The 19,474-nt window shown below is 39.4% G+C and overlaps 2 protein-coding genes across 2 annotated transcripts; one reads left to right on the plus strand and one right to left on the minus strand.

Annotated features, from left to right (window-relative positions):
* Window positions 1-7,785: 7,785 nt before the first annotated feature.
* On the minus strand, window positions 7,786-10,926 carry mmp13b (matrix metallopeptidase 13b). Its single transcript, XM_067246011.1, has 9 exons — window positions 10,828-10,926; window positions 10,234-10,466; window positions 9,719-9,867; window positions 9,482-9,607; window positions 9,133-9,288; window positions 8,762-9,016; window positions 8,439-8,598; window positions 8,179-8,282; window positions 7,786-7,988 (listed from the first exon to the last, which is right to left on the minus strand). The coding sequence occupies exons 1-9, from the start codon at window positions 10,924-10,926 to the stop codon at window positions 7,888-7,890; spliced, it is 1,383 nt and encodes a 460-aa protein (XP_067102112.1). The 3' UTR covers window positions 7,786-7,887.
* A 4,756-nt stretch (window positions 10,927-15,682) lies between these two features.
* On the plus strand, window positions 15,683-18,939 carry LOC136951393 (matrix metalloproteinase-20-like). Its single transcript, XM_067245754.1, has 9 exons — window positions 15,683-15,817; window positions 16,512-16,750; window positions 16,857-17,005; window positions 17,167-17,292; window positions 17,444-17,780; window positions 17,949-18,082; window positions 18,200-18,356; window positions 18,505-18,608; window positions 18,839-18,939. The coding sequence occupies exons 1-9, from the start codon at window positions 15,683-15,685 to the stop codon at window positions 18,937-18,939; spliced, it is 1,482 nt and encodes a 493-aa protein (XP_067101855.1).
* Window positions 18,940-19,474: the final 535 nt, after the last annotated feature.

Consider the following 19,474-nt stretch of genomic DNA (forward strand, 5'->3'; position numbering starts at 1 on the left):
TTGGTTTGACTGTATACAAAGTATACTTTAAAGCTTTATGAAGCCTTCCTTAAAGAAGTTTCCAAATGTTTAACCATTTTGACACAGCTACATGAGGTCCCTATACTCAGTGCTATATGTTTGTCATACCTTATCTAGTTTCATGATCTTTACACCAGGCAGATATCCAATGCTAATTGGGTGATAGACACCTTTAAATACCTACTGTAGCATGTGGCCCAGGTTCTAATGCAGTTTCCAGAATGTTCACTTCCCTACCTGAGCTCTAAACTTAACCCTAAACTCTACATACTTAAATGTACCATTCCACCATTTTATGCCTAAAAATGAAGCATGTTGCCTCTTTATGCTGCCTTCATAACTGCATTTGAATGTGTAATGCCATTTCAGTATAAGGCCAGGTTGGTTACATATGCCATGTTCTTTATGAAGGCCTCACTTACTCTTTAAAGTTATACTTTGCTTAACATTTTTGTTATCCAACAATTTGTAATTTTGCACTTTTTCACTTGGGGGTGGATTTCTTTTGCATACATGAACATAAGACACCAAATGTTTTAGCATTTCTGTTGAATCCACAATGCTTTTTGATACCTGGGATAACATTAATAACTACCTTTAAAAAGTATATTTTATTTTAATGAGTAGTATTATTTATTTTTTCTTCTTCAAAGTGTGGACTTTTCTATGCAAACTTGTTCTACATTTTGTTTGCCAGTTCCAGTAATATTTTTGCCTTCTGATAGAATGGACAGACTCTGGTTGTAGTTCAGTCATGTTTACATGGCCTCGGACCTTCAGCTTTGGCTGCTCAATTTAAACAGACAGGTGACACAATGAGGGCTGACATGCAGTCTTATAATTCCAAATGACAAATAAAAAACAAAGGCTTTGTGTTCTATAAAACTTTTCATAGCATGTGTGCTTGTTTTTAGAGTTCCTTCAGGCCGTGCCATAACATTTTATTTGAAATTTGTGTCATTGAATTGTATTGTCTTCCTGTGAATTTCTTTGCATTCCTGCATACAGATATGCATAAAAGCAGACATGTTTTAACATTCATGTTTTCTTATCAAACAGATACTCCAAAGAGCTTTACAGTTAGTCACATTAGCATTAGACACATTATTGTACGTTTAATTGATGTAACACTATCTTAATTGCATCTGATAATGCACTGGGGAAATCTGAATTTTATTAGAAAATTATTCATTTTTTTTGTGTAATAGTGTCTTTTGCTACATTGGTGTTCCTGTGGTTTGTAGGTTGACTTAGGCGGACAATCATTTTAATCACTGCAGATGACATATTTTGAATGTAAAACATCTGTAAAATGATGTTTTTTTAATCAACAGAGCTTATAACTTTGTATATTAAATATATTGTTTAATAAATGACTTTCTCTCTGAATTCTCTCACAACTGAAATGCAGAGTATTGTTCTGGAACACTGTGTTATGTCTGTGTTTTATTGACTGTTTCAGCTGCTGCTATTGCTAGGTGTGTCTGCAAAGAAAAATACACGTCTCATTTTTATATCCAGCAATTGTGTCACAGTATTTCACGATTCAATTGAAAAAACATGTTTTTTTCCCAGCAAATGCATGTCTCCTGGGTTGACTCACAGGGTGTGTTCCCTGAGGACAACTGTTGGTTCCTAGTTTACTTTTACTGTTTAAATGTGTTTACTTTTACTGTTTAAATGTGCAGATTATAACCTACCTTCTTTATTTACTGTACAGTAAAGTCCACACACACAAACACATTCACACCCTGCTCTCTCTCTCTCACTCACATACACGCTGGTGGTCTTGAGAGGTCCTTTAATCACAAGTGGGCCAAGAAAGCCGACCCTGGCATGGCACCATGGAGTGGTGGACTGACGGCTTCAGACAGAACAAAAAGGAACAGAAAAGGGAGAGAGACAAACCAAGATTCAGTCATGGCGAGGAAGCCTTTACAGATCTCCTCTGTGTGCTGAGAGGGTGTGTTGCATTATGGGCTATTCCTCAGTGAAGACACAGAGACACATTCAGTTATCCCTAAGGCTTGTTTGAGGAACTGCCAAGACGAAGCTCTTTGAATTCTAAGAGACCCATATGCAAAAGACAGGGCCAAACAGCATCCGACTACACTAAAAGGGGGTTTACAGATTGTGTCCCAGACATTACAATAGACAATCTTTCAAAGCAAAGTTGGCAATTTTGGGCGTAGGTGGCTTGAATGAACTAAACAGGGAATTTCCAGTTGAACTTTGCTGACCTCTAATTAGAATGCCTTCGAACTAGCCATACCAGCATGGAAAGTCTGTGTGTGTGTGTGTGGGGACGGGACGGTGGGGGGTGGGAGGGACGGGTGGGCTGACCCCATTAGTTAATAAATCACCTGCAGATTTCTGTGCCATATGTCTCATGCAGAGAAGGTATGCTGTAGTGGTGGGAGGTGGAGTAGACCAAGCCACTAGGTTGAGTAGCCACTCTAACGTCAGTGTCATCCCAACGCAAAATAATTGAATACAATAAAAAAATGCCACTCTCCTGTATGGTATTTAGTAATGCTTCAGCTCTTTAGAAAAGCTGGATTGGACACACAGGTCAGCGGGCCAAGGGCTTACTCTCTCCAGGGATTACGGTAATGCTGCAAGCTTTGTTTATGAGACTTTTGGAGTTATGTCGAACAACATTTGAGGGCCACTCAATAATGTATGAGAAACAGCTCGAGCTATCTCCTTGCACAAGGGCAAGAGTGTTTGTCTGTGTGTTAACACTGACGGGTGATGGCCTTCTGTGATCATGCACATGCAAGAGAGACGCTCACATGCACATCACACACACACACACTGAGCAGACCATATCATGAATTATATATTAAATAAAGGAAATCAATGCCCCGGAATTGTATTCATGGCCTTTCTAGATGTTGATGCTTTCTCTATAATAAGCATAACGTATTAAAAACTGTAGTTCTGTTTCTGACTCACATTATCTGTTTCTTTTTCCACATAAGTCTTGTTTTTCTTGAGCCTCCACCTATCATAAAAGACCCCATGATGCCCAGCACTCAACCCTATTACCGGTGTAAGGTTGAAACCAGCAAAGCTCTGGTTCACAGCCAAATACTGGCTACCTTTGTGCACTGAACTTATCCATGTACAGAATCTGCATTTGAGAAGTGACTTGATGAGGATTTTTATTGTCCTGTCACCCGAATGGAGAAAGTGATACACCATATCCATGGTCAAAGAGAGAAGCATTCCTCATGGCTCTGTAGCTATGTCACGTGAAAGGGAAATGTGATATCTCTCCAGGGGTGGCTGAGTTTCAAGGAGCCAGCCTGTTAATCACATATGAAGTGGCTTCTTTGTTCTTCTTATGAGCCAAGCATCCACGGCCCACTTTATCTCTCAACTCACTTTGAAGCAGTGAGCTGATAATTACATGTGCCTTGTCCTCTTCCGTTCTGTCTGTGTACAGAACATCCACACCCACGGCCATATGTGTTTGTTTGAACAATAAAAAAAATATGTGTTTACCCCATCGCTATCACTGTGCTAGAAAACTTTGGCTAAACTCAACTTCACCTTAAAGTACTTGCTCAAGCAATATGAGCACCAGCACTGTGCTCAGGTGAAGCCAAGGAAACTACAAGGATATGTTTACCCTTTTCAGGTTACTCATGCCGGAGTGGAAAACTGGGGCAGCACAGACCTGAAGGGAAGGAATCTGTTTTCAGTCAGATACAGCACAAGCAATTCAATCAGCAACACAATCTAGCCGAACAAGAAGAGAAACCTTCTGAGGACTTCAAAGGTGCCTTGAAACGGTTTTCCAAACTGCCTACACATGACCCCGGAGGGAAATTGGTTTGAGTTCAAAATGTCATGTGTTCTTTGGATTGCTCTATGTATTTTTCCTCAATAACACAACTCCAAACAAAATGTGAAGTTGGAAAATTTGGAAGATAACTCAATCGGTAAAGGGTTTGGAAAGCAACTGCAAAGTAAAATACCCCACAGTTCACACACTGAATAAGATCAAGTACCTGAGTGTGTGTAGTATGGTGTACGTCCTCATTTACGTTCATCCAGACCAACCATAAAGGCTTTATTAAATGGACCTCATTACAATTATAGGTTATTCAGTTGTGAATGAAAGAAGTTACAGAGGTAATGAACCGTAGCACCCTCCACACTCAAAATGTATTTGGCTCGAAAATGCCTCGAAAATGTAATCACTCCAAATCAAGTGGAGCTTCTGGAGTGTGTAATTAGTTCATGCACGCAGGTCCAGAGCCTTGCTTCACCTTTCCACGCATGCTTGAACAGCTATCATACGAGTGTAATCTGACCTTACTGGACACATCCCACTGAGGGTCGAGCCATTGAAGCAGCTAATTGCTTTAGATCACACATTACCCTCGCTCTTTTCTGCAAATTACAGGTTTTGTCTGGATGCTTGAAACTGGTCTTTTGGGGTATTACTAAATGCAAGACTGCAGTGTTTTTTCATGAGACAAGACTGTTTATCGGCTGTTTGTTTGGATAGTACTGGCTGTGCTGACTTAATGTACCCTTTGGCTTTGTGGGGAAAGATCGTGATGCTCAAGGCTCCTAGATAACAATGGCTGCTATCAACCCCTGTCACAGCTTGTCACGAGAGGCTGTTGTTTAAGAGGCAAACAATAGAGGAGCTGGGATGATCATGTGTCACAGACACACATTGCTGTTCGGTCATGAGTTCTGTGTTAAGAAATTGTGCCTGCTTAGATTTTGTGTTCTTTTTTTTGTGTTCTACACACAAACACATTGCTTTTGAATGACAGCTTTCGAATGCCAAACTAAAACTGTCACTATAACTGGAACTAATTTTTAGTTGTAGTTATAACTAACTATAACTCATTTTTACTTGGTTGAAGTCTATCTATATAGATTTATACAGCCTTAAGGTTAACTCACAACCATTTACCATGTCTGTGAAGGACCTACAAGTGCTACTGGATTGAATGGCCTTCATGAATGGGAGTGTCACTACTGTCTCACTCTTGAAATTCTTGACTCTTTTTTTTTTGTATGTTGTAGGTGAAGCTGGTGGCACATTGTTTTGCATGGGAGAAAAATAATTAGCCTCCCAAATTGTAAGCTTAGGTTATCGTCATGATTAGGTTATGAGTCATGTCATTATTTCTCAATATCTGGTATCAAGTGTAACAAGATTCTTCTGCATGCATTGACTGTCCTTATATCTTGTGTGCTATCATGTTTAATATCTTGTGTCATGTCTATTACTTGATTTGGTTTAAATGAACCTATTTCTATTAATAATGACCTTTTGTGTTGATGTTGGTGTGTCATATAAATTATATTCACCTACTTGCCTCTCTCCATGGTTGCTCCAAGAAACATCAATCTAAAGAGTCACCTCTCTTTGGTGAAAAGAAGAGTGGTTTTACATAGCTCCTTGACATCACTCCTGTCTATGTGAAAAGAATGTCAACTTTCACCCTTCTAGGAATGTGTGTTTTAACGCAAATATGTTCGCTTTACAGATTCTGTTTCACTCAGCAACTTGAAATTGGAATGAGCTCTGAACAGGAAAAAAAACCCTTGTCTCCAGTAAAGTTGATACTTGCAGAAATGCGAAGTTTACAGAGACAGTTACACCACCACCCGTCTTTTTTATAACACACACTCGTGTGGCATTTTAGGTTTCACACAGAGGTGAAGTGTTGCCACTATCAAGTTATGAATGTACACTTAACTACAGCTGGTAACTGTTCATGCAATAAGCTAATGACATTTTCACCATGACTGTAACCTCTTTTCAAGCCATGGTAGGACTATTTTTGGATATGTGATGCACAACACACAGTGCATCTTTCTGATATGGCTCTATGGGTCCCATTCAAACACTGTATTCGGATTTTTCATTTGATTTTATTCTGGTCTGAGAGACCATCATGACTTGTCCAGCTGGCTGTGTGCCATGGAAAAAGACCAATGGTCATATGGGAAGTTCCCAGTGACTCCCAGTAGATCTGTCACTGGGAACAGAGTGCATATGTGAAGCCCTCTGTGACATGCTTGCGTGTAAAAAGGGCTATACAAATAAATTTGATTTGATGATTTTGATCTGAGATAAACCTTATTGGTACGTTGTTATTCGTGAAACAGAACTTTTAATGTTTTATTTTCAATTGCTTGACCACATCAACATCAAACACACTCTCAACCAAAGACACACAGTAGAAACTATGTAGTAAAATGTACCTAGTGGAGGGAATCTCAGACGTCCTTTGATTCCTAGATCCACTGTCAACAGGCCTTAAAGTGGTCAGGACTAATAATTCCTGCTTCTCAGAATCGATAGCTATTGAATCTGGGCAACACACCAACGACAAAGAAATAAGCAAAGAGAGATATTGCACGTAATCTTATAGTTTGAATCTTTATGACTGCATACTGTCCAGCACCTTCAAAATACTGAGATTCTGCTGTTTGGGTTGGAGACCTGCATCGCTCTCTGAGGTCCATGGAGGGAGTTTTCCAAAGGAAAGGGGAGACATCCTGAGATTGTTGCCCTCTCTGCTGTCTTTCTCTCACATCTGGTTTCCATCAGAGGTGCTACGGCTCAGGCTGCTCCCAGCAGGAGACAAGAGCTCTGCTGCGGGTTAACAGTTTGTGGACCTTTCTGTGCCTGAGGTGTTTTTCTCAGCACAAACCAGTTGGCTCTTTAGTACCATTGTATGCTCCATTTGTAAGGTTTTCATTGGGCTGTTCATTTCCAGGGCTGGAGGAATAAAGATGAAATGGTTGGATGTTTGTAGGTGATCACCTACTTGCTTTGTGGTTTAGCAAATGGAAGTAATTCCATTTTGTCCCACTACTGTTTCACTATTCAGGACGTGCTGCAGGCACTAGCTTTCAAGTTTTTCAAGTATGTTGTGACAGGCCAAAGATTTCTCAAGAGGGATGTTTGACTGGCAATAGACGCAGCCAGAGATGCAGTCGACTGGGAAAGGAAAAGATGAGAGGCCCGCTCTATAATTGTATCCACATGATTGGGATTAAACTGCTTAGCTCACAAACTTCCCAAATTTGTATGTGTCAGACTGTGGATTGGCTGAGGTTCCCCCTGATGAGTCTGATTCCTTGTCTGTCTCATGCTGTTTGTGTCATAGCTCCTTTTGATGAGGTCATTAGCTGTTTAGCAAGACTGTCTGGGTAGTGGAGTTATATACACACAGAGGATGTCAGTGTTAGCCATTCATCATGAAACCATAAACTATACCAAAACGTTATGTGATATATCATCAACAGTAGAATAGTGCTATTGTTACTATTGCAGTGTTGAGGACGTACAAGGTTATAAATTACAAGGTTTCCAGGATGGTGGAAGTTCTTACAGTTTTTTTTTTATTTCAACACATTACAAAATGTAGTTGGGGACACATGGTGCTCAGCTTATTCTTTTGTTACTCTGATAACATACTGAAGTTGTTCCAACTCATTTACTCTTGTTGACATGGTTCCCTCTAGTGGCCACATGATGTAGCTGCATTATGAAAAGTGCACAGCTCTTGGATTGTGCTGAAATTATTCTTTTGAGATCAGCAGAACCATTAATGTCGAGAAGCCAAAACAACAAGCTCTGAAATATATATGAAGAGTTCTTCAGAAATGGCAATGTGTTTAATTAACAAAAATATTTTTTTCTAAAAACAACAATTTATTACATTGAATAAAATACACAAAATAAATATTCTACCTATACCAGACATGTTTTTAGACATAAAATATTCCAGCATTCAATGTCAAACCAGTGACATTTACTACAGGTGTCCAGCACATAAATGCAATCTGTTCCAGCTATCAGGGTTGTTCACTAGTGTATCAACAGTTGAGGATGGAGTTTGATCTTTGAATACCCATGACCTTCCTTGAGGTGTAGCTGTACTCAAATTGCAAGTGATCACGGAAGAAATTCAAATATCCTGACAGACAAAAGATAAAAAATATACATTGATATTAATATGATCAATATTTTATTACAGTGCATTCAAAGCATGCACATTTTTTTTTTTTAATAATTAAATAGGTGTGCGTCACACATGGGGGAATAATAATAACATAAATATAACAAATGTAACAGAAATGTTGTATTTGTAGAGGCTGGAAACATACCATGGATATGTGAAACAGCATCCACCTCATCTCCTACTCCTGGGAAATCTGTTTCAATCACTCTGGGGTAGCCACTGTCCATTTGGCCAGTACTCTCGTCATAGCTGTGGAAATACATACAAAATTATTTTACAGCGGAGATTGAAGGGAAATTCCCTTATTTCTTATTAAAAAGTTAAATATACTATAACTTACTTATCAATTACAATAAAACACACACTCAATCAAGTATAACACGAGTAGTACATGAGTGCCTATACCTCCAGTAGTCCTCATCTGTGAATAGCAGAGTCTTGCCAGTGTCCTGGATATGCACAGCTGCATCCACTTTACGGACTGTCTTGGGAAGGCCTAGTTTGTGGATGTACTTGGGGTAACCCTCCACCAGGTTATAACCGTTCAGGGCCCACATTTTGATTCCTGTGGAAACCAATCAAAAACCCAAGTAAAATGTGATTAAATGCTTCAGCGCTTGAGTAAGAAAGAGGAAGGAAGAAGGAGGTACATTGTAGATGACTAGGCACTGATAACATACAATAAATTCAACTTTTACCAGTATGCATGTGTATGTTCTGCAACCCACCACTGAATATGAACACCAGGTCTTTCTCTGGGTTCTCGTAGGCAGCGTCCACCTTGTTGGGGATGGAGGGCCAGGTGGACTTGATCAGGGTCTGCTCAGGTTCTAGCATCTGGGGGTGAAGGCGCCAGTAGAACCTGTCTTTGAAGATGATGGTCTCTCCTCTGAGCTCAGTCACAGCATCAAAGCCCAACATGGGGTCACACTTGTTGGGGGCATCAGGCTTAGGGTTCACCTTCTTGGGGTTGGGGTTGGGGCCTGTGATGCGACAATATGATTAATTAACACCTGGCTACATGGTGGTATTCCAATGGGAGGAACTAAAAACAATGAAAATAATTTGCTCAACTGTTGTGAGACTGAGACAAACGCACCATAGAGTGCTTGAATGCCCATGACATCGTCCTCAGCCAGTGGGTAATCCTTGCTGAATGAGTAGACAGGGTACATGAGAGCTCCTGGGTCGTTAGAATGGGACAGACCCAGAGCATGGCCAAACTCATGGGTGGCAACCAGGAACAGGTTGTATTCTGTAGAGAGGAGACAGAAGTCTGGTTGGTCTAGAAAACTAACCAAGAAATGGCACACGTTCTTCACAAGACATCAAATGATGATATGGTGTGATGTGAAAGGACGTAACTCTTTGTAATGATACGCGCTCTACTTCCAAAATAAAGGCGATTTAGGGTGCGAGTGAAAAAAACTATAATAGACGTAACTCACCACTTGAGTCCATCGACCAGTGTTCATCCTCGTCAAAGTGAGTGTCTCCTCCGATGTCCTTACCAGGGGGATAGGCGTGGGCTAAGAGGCCATTAGGTCCATCAAAGGGATTGTAGTCTCCGTGCTCTATCGAACATAGGCAAATGTCAAAGTGTTAAGGCATGGGAAATACAATAATCTAAAACAGTGTCAGTCTGATTGAATACCACAGTTGATCTATTCATAATTTTTTCTAACCTTTTGTCCCAAAGCTTATCATGATGTCCGCGTTGCCCTTGAAGATCTTCTTGAGGGTGAGAGGAGTGACGTCAGACCAGATATTGAAAGCTTTCCGAATGGCTCTGTCCACTTCCTTCTTCTTCAGGTCCGGAGTGTAATTCACTATCCTGAGGCATCAAAGGAATGGTGACTTGTCTGAATTATAAACATATATAATTATTATAATAATATAACACATATACATTGAATGAATCCATTCTGGTGTGGTTTAGGTTTACATGGCTCATGTGTTTGATATACCACAGCAGAGTGATGACAGAGATGTCACAAAAATGCTTTTCAGAACATGTTTCCCATGTTCATTTGGTTGTAGATTCGAACCAGAATCAGCAATCTTATGGAAACAACTAGTAGCTATGCCCAGACCTAACCTCTCCCCTGCTATCTGTGAGGGGTACAAACAGCTGTGGTGCTGTGGAACTTTCTGGAATGCAACACTGTCCAAGAATGTGTCTACTGCGTGTAATAATCACCTGAAAGTCAAGTTGTTGCTCTGCCATTTGAGGTTTCTGGGGAAGAGGTTGTATTCGCCTACATCTGGAACACCACACCTTGCCTTGTTCATCAGCTCCAGGGTGTTGTCATCCAGCTCGCCTGTTACCTGGAGCTTGAAGAAGGACTGCATCTCCCTGATCTTAGTCTCCATGGAGTTGGATCTCCTGCTCTGAAGACCAACTGGGAGTCCATAGAACTTACGAAGGTATCTCTGTTTGGACGACAATGGGGTTGTAAGACATTGAAAACATTTACTTTACTGCCACATTTCTCTATGTCTTCGTGAGGGTTGTCAACATATTGTTTATTTGATTTTTTCCATCAGTGACACATTGCTAAAGTATATGATTATTAATTTGACAACATGAAGCATCCATGTCTGAAAAAAAATAAAAAAATTCTTAGATGGAAAAGCAATGAGATCCACATTAAACTCCATGGAAAGTCAGATATTCGTACAAATATGACATAACAATGACAAATGTAATAGGAAAGTACACAACCACACCAGAAACACAAATGCTAAACTCCGACTGTTCAGAACATACCACCGGTAGCTAGTCTAGTCTTACCTCAGCCTGTAACCACTTGTCGGTGTCCTCTGTAGATAGAGGCATTGTGAATGCAGAATGGGCAGCCATCAGCAGAAACAGCAAACCTGTCATTTCCATGTTGTCTTTGTAGTGTCCAACACAGTCTGGGAGGCAGAGGGGCTCTGAGACGTATTTATAGGATCTTAGTTTTTTTTTTCTTCTCCTTTTAAGTGTGAGTGATTCATGTAAAAGTACCTAGCCACTTCCTCTCAACTTCACCTGAAAATTGTATGTCAGCAACAGGGGTGTTGGTGGTGATGTGAACTGCTTTGAACTCACCTGGAATGTGCAATTCTGTAGTTTTTAAGCCATATGGACATTTTGTCTGGTTTTCTTAAATAAATGATTATACATTTCTAATTAGTAAACTGTATCTACAGTACTGTACTGTAAATGCACTTTGAAGTTTGCATAAAAACAGTGTATTTTGACCAATGAGAAAACAGATGACTGTCAATATTATCTGTGAAGAGAACAAGACTTTTAAATTAGATGAAACATGTCAAGTCTTCAGACACATTGTTCCCATGACTGTTCCACTGCAGTGTTTAATTTGAACCAGACAGAAGGCATGACTAATGGAGAACTCAGTCTAGAACAATGAAAAATACAAGACAACAAAAAAGATTGTATAAACTATAAAATGAACAATGTGGATTGATGGACTCATATTGGTTCACTAAAACATTAGTGTTGTCAATGAACAATTTGTTTTACTATAGACTCATATTGTAGTATTGGGAACTACTGAGGTAGTGTCAGTGTGTCGTTCTTGGTTGGTGGACATCTGTATTCCAGAAAGTACAGAATTTCACAATACTCACCTTTCCTAACAACAGCATTTTGTGTGTGTGTGTGGGTGTCAGTAGTGTGCAGTGTACCTGCGTGTCTAAATTCCATAACATAGACAGAGCCAGGACCGCCTTACAAATTAGATAACACAAGTAACCTTGCATTTAAAGGAAGTATGTAACTAACAACAACCCTGCACTTGACCCTATCTTCAGTCTGAGCATGTTGAAAGCTTGACAAACATCAAGTACACCGTTTGTACATAAAAAGGTGATTTAATGTAATTTGCTTTATTTGCACACCATGTGGCTGTGTCATTATGACTAAGACCACTGGCTCCATACATAGTGACATCACTGTTTGAGGAGTAAGAACTGGGTGGTTCTGAGTCAGATTTAGGGAAGTTGGAGGGGGGAATTTTGAACCTATTTTCAGATAGTCAACATCCAGACAACCTCGCCACACACACACACACACACACACACACACACACACACACACACACACACACACACACACACACACACACACACACACACACACACACACACACATACACTGACACATTATTACTCAAACAAACATTGACTTAATCCTATTTCACATTTGGTCAAATCACCCAATATTCAGTACAGGTCACCTTAGCATATATTGAAGCTCACCTATCAAAATACTTTAACTTGAAACTTGATGGTGAACTATTGATATCATAAACAAACTACTCAGAAACCTATACAAATTAACAATTGTCACGATTGTCACACAACCAAAGTAGTTACTTATTTTATACATCCATGTCATGGAATTATAGGTTGTTCAAGATAAAGAATTACAGTTGTGTGATTTGGGTTTGGGGTATACGTTACACTCATTGAGCATAGTGTAGATTACGTATTCAACTTGTATTGTTAGAGTTAGTGATAGACTCACCCCAACAAAAAGCATATACACAACAAAAAACCTGGGGCCCTTTAGTTACACACTTACAAGATCCTACCTGCTTCATTAGTCAACTCAATTTGGAATTGGCACAACCAAATATTGCCAAACAAACCAGGAGGGGGCAGTAAAGTTCCACAAGAATTCATTGCCCATCAAGGTTGCCGCCGATACAAAACTCTCTTTAGTACTGTCTGTCCATTATCTGGCTTGGAAAATCACTGATTGCTAAAAACCAACAAATAAAAACTTAAATTCTTGCTCCTCGAAGGACAGCCATTCACTCAAGCCTCTTTTGGAATGTCACTCTAGTAGCTAAAAGTTTGGTGGCGGTCCTTCTAAATGACAATGTAATGACACAGATTTTCTCCATCTAAACAGCACAGAGAGAAAGGCTCTCCTTGTTGGCACCTCCGACCAGATTTTGCCCTCACCCTTCGCTCACCTCACCTGTGACGGAGAAAACATCCTTCTGCCCTCCTCAGTCTCCAACCTTGGCAGAAAACTGGACCCCTCCCTCATATACAGCAAAACCTCTTTCCACAGTACCATCTTTAAAACATTGCCAAACTCCTCTTACTCGCTGTCAGATGCTGAGAAACTCGTCCATGTCTGTCTCTTCAAGACTGGATTACTGTTCACTTCACTCATCCGGATCCCTGACTGGAGCCTACAGAAGCTACAGTACATTCAAAACAGCGCTGCTGTTAACAGCCCCACCACATTCCCCCCTTCAAGTCCCTTCACTGGCTCCCCATCTCCTACCAGATTCAATTCCAAACCCTTCTGCTAAGCTTCAATTGCATCCATGGGAATAGTACCCACCTACCTTAAAGAAATTCCAATAGAACTTAACTAGATAACTTCCTCATAAACCCTCCTGCATATCCCAAGAATAAACCTGGTGTAGGTGGGGGAACCAGGCCTTCTGCTCCACCACCCTTCGATTGTGGAACTCATTTGCAGAACAGCCTGGAACCCCAGTCGAAAGATGGTTTCAAAGCCAGTCTAAAAACTCTTAAAATCTTTTTTAAAAGTGTAAGCACTTTTTGCCTTGATTCTTTTCTTTTTTGACATACCTTGTAGCACCCTGAGATTGCCTGAACATAAAAGGGCACACAAAAAATCAGATTATTATGATTTCATGTTTGCTAATTCACACTGCCTTTGCTATTGCTGTGTTGAACCATGATGCTGATATAAGGCTTCCCTCGCTCAGACTTGCACAACAACTGCCCGAGGGATACAGCATGCCTACTCTGGCTCATCAGGCTTAGTAGAAATTATGAAACCCAAACATTGAACACAACATTCTGAGGACATTATTTGCATGTGTTTAGGCTATACATGAATATGCTAGTTTTTGACCAAGAGTAGTGAACCATTGTGAACTAGTTGATAAACGCAGCGATTCCTTTGTGAATGATTAAATGCCATGGACTCTGTCATCATTAAATATGGGAAGGTAGCGCTTGTTTTCTTGTTTGCCCTCATGGCCATTTTGTCACATAATAGTAAGATCATCTTTCATGTTGCTGTATGAGCATATTCTGATTAGAATATCCTATTCTTTTTATATTGCTTATATTTTATCATCCAAAGGTTAACAATTTATTATGGTTTGTGTTGAGCAAATACACTGGGCTTTCTTGCATGGATGGATAATGTATGTCTCTTTGGTTTTATACCATCAAACACAAACACAGTCAAACACTTCTAATCACTGTTTCTGTTCCCCCATCTGTTTCTTTCCAGCTGATTTTAATTGTATTCACTTTACATCAACTTAACTTTTGAGAAAATTATATTATATTTAATTATATTTCTTCAATATGTATATATAATCTGGTTAATGAAAGCCATGGGAAATATGAGGGGACCAAGACCCCTTGCCTTGTATTGGGGAGAAGTTCAGAATGAGAAGTAAAACCAAACACTTTTTGCTTTAATTCTGGCACCTTCAAGTTTAACTACTGTGTCTTTGGGCTAAAAAATGTTCCTGATAGTTTTAATTACCCTGCATGTCTGCCTTCTCTCTCAGTTGGTAAGATTCCAGTTCCCATAATTACTTTACCAGCTCTTTCACCTCTCAAAAAAACAACACAAACATCCACGGGTGCTCTTTGAATCTTTCTGCGAAAGATCTCAATATACCCTGGGACTGTAGGCCCATATTCCCAAGCAGTGGAATTCTGCTGATGCTATAAAGCTCTGCAGCACCCAATCAAGGCTAATTGCAGTCTGAATTTGCCATGGCACCACCCACACCACTGGCTGGCAGCCATTTTCTTTTTAAAGGCCCAAGAAATCCCTGCAATTACAGCTAGTTGGAAATTCCTTTAAGTCTTTCATTGAGAATAGTCATAGAAATTTGCTTTAAAAAAGTACAATAATGGACCATAGTGATGTATTTTTGGAGAGCTTGCAGAATGTGTGGGAGGATAAGTGTGGTAGGCCACATTCAGTTTCATCAGTTAGCATGTGTACGTGGCTAAGAAAACAGGCATGTTAGATAACTTCTAGCTTACTTACACAATTACGAAGGACATTTTAAGGTATAAGTCACTTTTCTAAATAATGTATAAGCTTTCCAGGTTTTGTATGTAAACAAAAAGCAACACATAGAAATCTATTTTGCTCTCTAATGTAACACTTAATCCATCTCAGTTGGGTAACCTCCACATTTGTAACTTGTTTTCAACAAACGGACAACAAAAACCTGGGTCTTAGAGATGTCGTCACCTCACCTCACGTCTACAACATATCAGTTATAATGGATTGCATGGAAGTTAAGTAAATTATTAATGAAATAGCTGAAATTAGATGATTTTTGTTCATTTTAAGGGGGGGAAAAGTATAATTTGATACATAGTTATTACATATAACATTTCAGACAATATTGAAGTGTTTTTTCTCCTTAAGCTCTAACTAAACCCCTCCCTGATTCTATGGGGCAGTTAAAGACCTCCTTGGCTTTGACGGAGTATGAGTCACAATAACCAGTTAAAAGGCATCACCATTAACCAAGACATAGCCTAGCTAAGCTACTGTATGCATTTCTAAACTAGGTAACTGCAGTTGGCAGTTGGCAGTGTGTTTGGAAATGCATCTTCAGTCCACTTGGTCCTGTGTTTTGTTATTATTTCTGTCTGGTAAAGGCTCGCCAGCGCCTACATTTATTCCCGAGGGAGAGAGAGTTCCTGCACTACAACCCCAGAATGACCTGAAACATGCCACAGTAAGTGTGTTTATTTGAGAAGGATTGCACGTTGTAAGTACATACCAAAAACATTAACAAATGTGGATGTAAGCCATGGTAAGACTCCATGTGACAGAATTGGGTTCTTGACACTATGAGACATTAGGATAATCTTTTTACTGTTCAATTTTGCATGGGTGGGAGGCGGAGGTATGTGTAATTGACTCCAACAGTAAGCTTTGGAAATGGTTGATGTAATTACTACATGTTTCCCAATCTGGGTAAATCCATCGTTAGCAAAATTGTTTCCAGTGCAATTTCTTTAATTCATGTCTAATTGTCTATTACATGTTGTACTGCAGAACAATTCAAATGTGATCATTGTATTTCTTTGTACAAAAACAAGCCTATAAATCTTACTGACTTTAGTCTGGCTAGTCCTGTTGCTGAGATAGATATATTGTATACTGTAGGCTTAGATTTGAATTCTTGTGGTATGCCAAGTCTTTTTAATGTTTTTTTGTGGGATGAACTAAGGTTAGAAAGGAGAACAACATCACACATTCCACATCCTAATTGCTCAATTGTCGTCAAAGTGGCATGAAGTCTATTCATGAAAAGACTGTGAAACATTCATGTTATGGGAATATTCCATGACATTCCAGTGATCATGATGCCAGTTTATTTGATGTTTATCTGTAACAAAAAACATCTGTTCTGAGCTTGTCTTTAGGAGTACCTCAGACAATATTACAACCTCAAGAAAGAGCCTTTTGGTCGAGGGAAGAGGAGCTGGCCCTCGTTCACCTCCAAGGTGAAGGACATGCAAAGTTTCTTCAGTCTCAACACCACAGGTGTTTTGGACCCCGAGACTGTGGAGGTCATGAAGACCCCTCGTTGTGGAGTACCTGATGTGGATGATTACACCCACAACCATGGAAACCGGTGGAACAAGAACGTTATTACGTACAAGTATGATTTCCCAACAATAAAAAACACACGTGTGTAGACTCATGAACAATGGGAATTCATTGTGAGATAAATGATCTGTGTTTTTGTGTTCTTTTCGATGTCTCAGCATTGGCAGGTACACCAGTGATCTGCCCCACAGCACGGTGGATTCTCTGATTGAGTCAGCACTCAGTGTCTGGAGCAGAGCCAGCACTCTAACCTTTGTAAGATCACCAACCCGGAATGCTGATATCATGGTGGAGTTTGCCACTTACGGTGGGTGGAAAAAATCAACAATTCCAATGCCTTATGTCTTTGAACGTTGAACATTGAATCCACAAAAAATCGATAACACTGCCATAAGGGTAATATTTTTGTCACCCCACCCCACACAGTTTTAACTAATTCATGTTTTCTATACTATCTGGATAAACAAGAGCATGGTGACCTGTATCCTTTTGATGGACCAAAGGGTACTTTGGCACATGCATATGGTCCTGGAGACGGCACTGGAGGGGACACCCACTTTGATGATGATGAAACCTGGACAGCTGGACCAAATGGTATAAATTCAAGAGATAAAAATTATGTATATAATTACATGTAATCAATAGTGTTCAATAGGAATCACATGAAATCGTCTAGATCTAGATCCAAGAAAACACAAAACATGGAGATGGTTTTCATTCTGTTTTCTTGTTCATGTCCCTACAGGATTTAACCTTTATCTGGTGGCAGCACATGAGTTTGGCCATGCTTTGGGGTTAAAACATTCAAAAAATCCAGACTCGCTGATGTACCCTACATACAGACCCCGAAGTTTACATAACCCTCTCTCCTGGGAGGACATGACAAACATCAACTCTCTTTACGGTAAGCAGAACCCCATGGAACAACTGCTGTATCGTTACCTGAGGACAGGATGGAGTCTTCCCTCCAACCCTTGGCTTGTGGGAACCCCTTTCCCCTCCACCACGCAGAAGTGTGCCCCCAGTCTGTCCTTTGATGCTGTTTCAACCGTGGGGGACTCCACCTTCTTTTTCAGCGACAGGTATAATGATTCACCTTGAAGTGTTCAATTCCTAAATAAAAACTCAGTAGTAATATGTTTTTTTTTATATGGATTACAAGATTATGTTCAAATGAATGTGGTGAATCACTTCTTAAGGACCTACTAATACAATGATGAGATTATTAAGCATGTGTTTCTTTCTGGAAGGTATCTTTGGATAAAACATAACCAGCAATATGACATCAAAGAAGGCTCTATCAACAACTTCATGCCAAAGATTGAGACCAAAATTGATGCTGCCTTCTGGGTCCCTAGACGATCTACTGCTTACCTGTTTCATGGTATACAACTCATATGATGATGCTGCACATTCAATGGATTGATTTTATGAATTTCTCCTTAAATGTGTTCCTGAATAATAATTGATGTAAGAAATGACTGTTTTGTTTGTGTGTCAGAATCCATGTACTGGGTAGTTAAGGGGTCCCTTGTGAAAGGCAAGCCCAAACCCATTAGTAACTTTGGGTTACCACCATGGGTGCAGGAGGTAGACGCAGCAGTTCACATCGTCAAAACAGGCCGCACCTTCTTTTTCAGTCATGACATTTACTGGAGGTGAGATAGACATGATAAAATTATATCAATGATAAAACGCTCATATTACTCAATCTTGAAATACTTTGTCATTAACGTAAAACTTTCCCATCCCATCAGCAATCCATGCAGGTTTAATGAGTCTTTATTTTACTGTTGGCTTTCTTAGTTACAATGAAAATCGCAGGGTAATGGATATTGGTTACCCACAATACATCAGTGATGATTTCCCAGGAGTTGATGGAAATATAAGTGCAGCTGTCCATAAGGATGGTAAGAATTCATAATTTCCCTTATTAATAACCTATAACTGTCATATCTGTCTACTGGTTCCAGAAATTATGAAAAAATATATAATATTCTCAAACTATAGTTAAAGTTTTTTAAGGAAAAGGAATTTACTTTTTACCAAATGTATTCAAATTATTTTGAATGCGATCCACTTAATTGTAAATTAACATCAAATAAGTCCAACTGTTTTTTAAATGTATTTATGGTTCCAGGTTTCATCTTCTTTTTCATTGGACCTCAAGTGTATAAGTATGATTACACCTTGAAGGAAGTTGTTGGAATTGAAAAAGCAAATACCTGGCTTGGGTGCTGATGAATCACAGTGGAAATGACCTGAGAGAACATGAGACTTTGTGTGTATTTGTACTTTGGTGTTAACATTTAAATAAACATCCTACAGAATCATGTAGCTAATATAATTGTTTTTCTCTCAAAAAATAAAAGGCTGGTTAATTGTGTTATTTTCACTGACAGTATGTTACAGAAATGTCACTGAGGCTGAAGAATGTGAATGCATGTTTATGTTCCATTGTAAAACCTCCAGAACAGAAGTACTATTTGATTTATGAGAGTATGGGGATTTCATCAACAATCTCTCGATCAAATGTTTGAGCACTTGCCAAGCGTTGTAGAGATTTTAACACAGATAAATTATAAGTAGACCTCAACCCCATATCTAGGTCTGTATATATATATCAACTATATATTTGACCTTGTTGATATTTAGAAAATTATATTTAAAGTACAATGTAAAAATGTAATGTTGCAACCAAGTACAATGTAAATGGAAAAAGTCCTCTATCTACCTTACATGGAGGTAAACCAAGCATATTCTAATACATTCCATA

This window comes from Osmerus mordax, chromosome 11 (genome assembly GCF_038355195.1).
Source record: "Osmerus mordax isolate fOsmMor3 chromosome 11, fOsmMor3.pri, whole genome shotgun sequence".
Classification (NCBI taxonomy): Eukaryota; Metazoa; Chordata; class Actinopteri; order Osmeriformes; family Osmeridae; genus Osmerus; species Osmerus mordax.